Here is a 5,386-nt window from a genome sequence, read left to right as displayed (position 1 = left end):
GTTTATCCTGGTAGCCGGAGGCACGCGCGGCTCTATCTGCTCCAGAGACACCCGGCAGAGCATCGCCCACTCCCCCTGTGCCCCTGGGCTGGGCGTGTCGGCACAGTGTCCCTATAGCCGCGGCTCACTCGTGGGCTACCCGAGTCCTGGGGCCAGCAGGACCCTGGTGCGAGGAGCACCACACTGTCAGAGTGTCACTGGTGCCAGGGTGGTGGGACCAGTTAGGGAAAGGCTCTCCCCGACAGCAGGAAGCACAGACCATGTGGATCCAGAGCTTGCTGTTGGCTCCTGGTACACTCAGCCAGACAGCTCTTGGGGACTGCAGGGGAAATTTGCTCTCCCATGTCCAGGGAACTTCGCCCCAGAGCTGAGCAAGGCACAGGGCTGCAGAGGGGTCAAGATCTGCAACTGAAATGGCTTTAATCTTCTAAGCCTCACAGTATGTCTGCAGTAAGTTTAATAAAACTCTTTCTGTACCTTGCTGTTGGCAAGGGCTGATCTCTCCCCAGGGCAGAGGTGCTGAGCTGCCAACCCGCACTCTGCCTGCCTGTCAAAAAGCATCAAAAGCATCTTACCAGGCAGGGGGATCAGCACGGGTACAGCAGTGTGGCAGCACTGGCAGTACTACTCTCCCTGCTCTGCTCTCAGCTGGCTTCTGGCTCTTCTGCAAGCTCTGCACAGATTGCCCAAGGGTCATAAGTACAGGAGACCTCTGAACTCTCAACCTCACTGCTGTCCTATCAAACCTTTGTGCAGGTTGCCTCTAAACTTACTCTTCTCCCTACAGGAGGTTGCACTGCTCTGGACTTTGCCATGCTGTGTTTGGGCTCATGCCATGGCATTTTGGTCAAGACCAGCTGGTTGATGTCCACGGGAAAGTTACAGTTCCCCATGCCTGGCAAGCACCCAGGATATAGTGTGGGGGGCAGAGTCTGCTCTGGGCTTCCACAGAAGGCAAGGGTGCCATGGGACAAGCAGAGCAGAAAGCACCAGTCTCCTCCTTCTTATCAGTGGGTTAGTACTCATCTTTGGAGGAGCAATGACAGATGACAAGCACAGGAGGAGACCAAAGTCTCTTTGGTGGAGGTGGGAAGATGCAGAGAAGAGGTGAGAGGGTGGCTAGGTGGCCTGTGACCCAAAAGGGCTGTGCACTGGTGGGTGCCACCAGGCAGCTCATGGAGGGTCCTGCAAGTGAGTCAAGGGCAACTTTTGGCACACACATGGGCTTTGGGAACAAGCCATAGGTGTGTGGATTTGCTGTTGTACTCCTCCATGACCTGGAGAGGAAGACCCCAACGACTGTAAGAATCACTTGGATGAAATGCACCCTGTGTTTGGGAAAGAGCAAAGGTGTTCTGGAACATCTCAACAAGCTCTGATCACCTCAAACTCTACCCACACTGCAGTGTGCCACCTGTCTGTGCCCCTGCAACCACCACAGGGCTCGTCTCTGCCTTGGGGCAGGAGGGCTGGCCGGGGTGTCCAGGTGCTGCCGTGCACATGCTGAACTGGCCCAGCCGGCTGCCAGGCATGCAGTGCAACCCAGGGGATTATTTTTTTGGTCACTGGAGCACAAACCCACATCTGGTAGTTTCACTGGCTCACCCTGGCGGTGGGTCAGGGCTCAGCTCTGGGGGAACTCTGTCAAGCACTTTCATTTTGGCCCCTGTATAACTGACAGTGGGTGACAGACAGTAACAGGGTGCTTGTGCCTATGGCCCTCAGGCTGCTCCTGCACAGTTCACCCAGGGGAATAGCACACTTAAACACTGCCTGGTCTTAATATGACTTAACTGGTGCTTTCCAGAGCCTGAGTGCATCAAGAGACCTCAGTGACCACAAGGAGCCTCAGCTGGACCCAGTCACCCCACCCACATGCCAGGAGTTCTGTTTAAGCTCATTATTTAAGCTTAGTCTAGAGCCTTCACTCCCTGCCTGGCTCTGGTTCTTCTGCTTTTCTGGCTCAATCTCAACCCCAGCTCATTACAGAGGCTCCTTGTGGTCCCCTCCTGCCAAGGACAAGCAGCCCTCTGTGAAAAAGACCAACGGTGCCAGGGCAGGTGTGGTTGTCAGAGCCTCTTGCTTACCTGCAGGAGGTGCAGGTAAGGCTCAGACCTGGGGCTGCCCTGCAGCCTGGGAGAGGGCATATTGCTGGGCTGTGAGGAAGGGGCTGGTTCTCCAGAATGCTGTCTGCAGCCTGGGAACATGGTGACCACCAGGAATTGCTAGGAATGCACTGTACCCCCTGGGAAACTGAAAATCCTATGGAGGGGAAGAGGAGCAGGGAAGCTCTGCACAAGGGCTTCAGGAGTAGGCTGCTGTTGGGAGCTGCTTCCCCCTGGATGGACCAACCCTTCAGTCCCACTGTCCTTTCCCCATGGCACTGGGGGCCAGGTGCCTGTGTCCTCATTGCTCAATATCTGACCTCAGTGCAGTACTTAAACTGAGAGCAGAAGGGAAGAGATTGTTTAGAAAGGCAGAGCTATTTATAACCCTGAGGAGAGACCCCCACGAGCCCCTCCAGACAGGTGTTACAGAGCAGGCTGCACAGGATATGCTTATGACAGCAGCATGATCAGTGTATTTATAGAATACAGATACATGGGTGATTGTAGACAAACCTCTGCAAAGTCACAGCTACCACATACACCATGGGCTATTGCAAGTGACCAGCAAGAGCATGCAGATTCACAGTATCATCAGCAAGCTGCCAGGTGAAATGTGCTGAGCCCTCCCCAGGCTCTGCAGAGACTGTTTTTTTTGTCACAGAACAGTCAGTGCAGCTGTTTGGCCAGTGCAGACCCTGCCTGACACCTGACCAGGAGGGCAAGACAGCACCAAACATCCAAGTGCAGACCAGGAGCCTGGAGCACCGCTCGTGTACAAGTCTTGGCCAGACTATCGGGGTTTAGGATGCGAGTTCAAGTCCCAGTATCCCCTCCCTTGTGCGTGCTTAGGAAACCAGGCACGCCCCTCCTTTGTGAGGAGCCCGCCTGTCAGTGGTCCCAGAGCGCGAAGAGGGCGGGCGCGTTGAGCGGGGACAGCCAGCAGTGCTCCACCACGCTGTACAGGGCGTAGCCCAGCACCAGCCCGAACAGCACGTCCATCATGTTGTGCCTGCCCAGCATCACCCTGGAGATGCTGACGATGAGGGCCCAGAGCACCACGAGGACGCGCAGCGGGACAGCGAGCACCAGGTGCCGCAGGACGAAGCGGCAGACCAGGGCGGCGCGGGTGGCGTGGCCCGAGGGGAAGGAGTACTTGTCCACCGAGATGGTGACGAACATGTCCATCTTGTTGTGGGTGGGCCGTGGCCGCTTCACCAGCCCCTTCACCACGGCCACCATCACCAGGTCCAGCAGCAATGCTACGAGAGACAGGAGCAGTGGGTTACTGAAAGCACAGCTGTTACCGATGAAAGCGCTTGGCTGCCCAGACCTGCTAAGAGAAGGCATTGTTTCCCATGGCTGCAACACCCAGGCAGGGAGAGCACAGCACTCGTCTGCACTTGGCCTTCTGCAGTGTGACCACGTCCTCAACCTCTGCTCCCTCGTGCACCACCAGACCATCTGCCTGCCACAGCCAGGGCTTTTGTGTAAAATCTGATCTCACTGTGACTCTGGGCTCAACCTGCCCCATAACCTGAAGGCAGCAGAGGGACAACTCCCTTCCTGGCAGTGCTGACTCAGCATTGTTCTGCCTGCCCTGGTGACTGGAGTTCAAACCTACCGGGTGAATGATCAACCCGCTCCAAGCACTCAGCCACAGCTCAGTGTCAGGGGCTCTGAGCTGCTGTGGTGCCAAGGGTCCTGGAGTCTGGCTTCTCCCTGCTGCTGGAGGGAAAGCTAACTGTGGTTTTCAAGAGATGACTAAAGGATGATTGATGTAACAGTGGCTTGACCCTGAGAGGTAAAGGCTGTTCTGGTAGAAGATGCAAAGTACCTGTGAGAAGTGTTCAGCCAGTATTTGGCAAGAGCAGCTTCTCGTGCAGGTCAGAGGGTACTTTCTCTACCCCTGTGAGTTCTGCTTAACCCTCACAGCCAGGGCTATTTCTTCCAGGGAAGTCATGTAAGAGACCAGCTTCTGCTTGTCCTAAGGCTTGTTTCTGGACACCAAACCTTTGGGTCACTTCAGTTCATTTCCTTTGGTTAATCATTTCAGAATAAATATTTTTTTTCTACATGTAAACCTAGATCAATGACTTTTTCTCTTTTTACATAGGATTTGGGAGATTCAGCTTGGACACAAGGGAACCCTCCTTCCCCACACAGGTGCTGCAGTCCTGGCTACAGGGCCCCAGAGAGGTGGGTGGCTCTGGCCCAGAGTATTGAGGTCTGGACAAGGCTCTGGTACAGGCACAGATCTCCTTGGAGAAGTTAGGCTGGAGGCCTCCTGGTCCTTTCTCACAGCTCTGCTGTGGGACTGTAATTTAACCATGTGCTGCTAGATGAGAAAGATGCACAGACCTATGTACTTCCCACCAAGCAAATTTCAATTCAGATTCTAAGTGTGAGATACTATTTACCTGCAACTTAATACAAGAGTAAGAACCTGAAAAGGTCTGGTGCTCTGGAGCTACTACAGTTTCTAAATGAGCAGAAATGAAGACTCTATACCTAGGATACTCTGTGTGTGTGAGTGTGAAATATTACACAATGCAAGATTAAAATGCGTGCATTAAACCAAATTTCCTCACTGGCTGATACACATCAATCCACGAAGGCACTGCCTAGGCAGGGAGCCAGGGGTGCAGATGTCTGTGTGCCAGAGTAGCTTTTCAGGGAATGGGCTGGTGTCTCAACACTAGAAAGCTGCACCTAGAATGCAATGTTCTGATAAACTTGAAGAGCTAAAATATTTCATTCATCACCCTGAGAGCTTTGTGCAACTGCAGGAGCAGTGCAGCTGTCGGGAGTTTCGCAGTGCGTGGTGGGAACTCTGACAGGTGAGCCCTACCCGTGTCACCACATTTCCAGGGCTGCTGCCTCTGGTGCCAGGCACCCCACATGGGTCTGCACGGGCCGCTCAAAATCAGGTGCCCTCGGGGCTGTGGTTCACCAGCTCTGCGCCATTCGTTGTGTCCCACCCCCCGCGCTCGGCTCCATCAGCCCCCGGGCGAGCCCCGCGCCTCACCGAAGAGCAGGTTGAGCAGCACCTCCCTGGCCGCCGAGCTGTCACTCTGGCAGAGCCCGTAGAAGGTGCCGAGCAGCCAGGGGATGCCGTGCCCCGACACCTCAATGACCTTCATGAGCGGGCGGGCGCTGCCCCAGGCCGAGCCCTCCCCGGCGCACACGCCCAGGCGCTTGGAGGCCCAGAGGTCGATAGCGAGCAGGGAGCTGAGCGCGATGCCCACGAAGGACGGGTTCAGCTTCATGCAGTCCTCCTC

General features: G+C 55.3%; 2 protein-coding genes across 2 annotated transcripts in view; both read right to left on the bottom strand.

Annotated features, from left to right (window-relative positions):
• LOC103762913 (dimethylaniline monooxygenase [N-oxide-forming] 5) overlaps positions 1-834 on the bottom strand; it is a 5,829-nt gene extending 4,995 nt beyond the window's left edge. The window contains exon 1 of the mRNA XM_029962228.1: positions 576-834. Within this exon, the coding sequence (XP_029818088.1) occupies positions 576-697 (122 nt within the window). The 5' untranslated portion in view covers positions 698-834. The remainder of the gene's footprint in view (positions 1-575) is intronic.
• Positions 835-2,561: 1,727 nt separating this feature from the next.
• PLPP6 (phospholipid phosphatase 6) overlaps positions 2,562-5,386 on the bottom strand; it is a 4,717-nt gene continuing 1,892 nt past the window's right edge. The window contains exons 2-3 of the mRNA XM_018078966.2: positions 5,134-5,383; positions 2,562-3,367 (exon numbers count right to left, since the gene is read on the bottom strand). Coding sequence (XP_017934455.2) covers positions 2,997-3,367; positions 5,134-5,383 — 621 coding nt within the window. The 3' untranslated portion in view covers positions 2,562-2,996. The remainder of the gene's footprint in view (positions 3,368-5,133; positions 5,384-5,386) is intronic.

Source organism: Manacus vitellinus, unplaced genomic scaffold, assembly GCF_001715985.3.
Source record: "Manacus vitellinus isolate BGI_N305 unplaced genomic scaffold, ASM171598v3 scaffold_44_pilon, whole genome shotgun sequence".
Classification (NCBI taxonomy): domain Eukaryota; kingdom Metazoa; phylum Chordata; class Aves; order Passeriformes; family Pipridae; genus Manacus; species Manacus vitellinus.
This window is presented reverse-complemented; position numbering and strand designations above follow the sequence as displayed.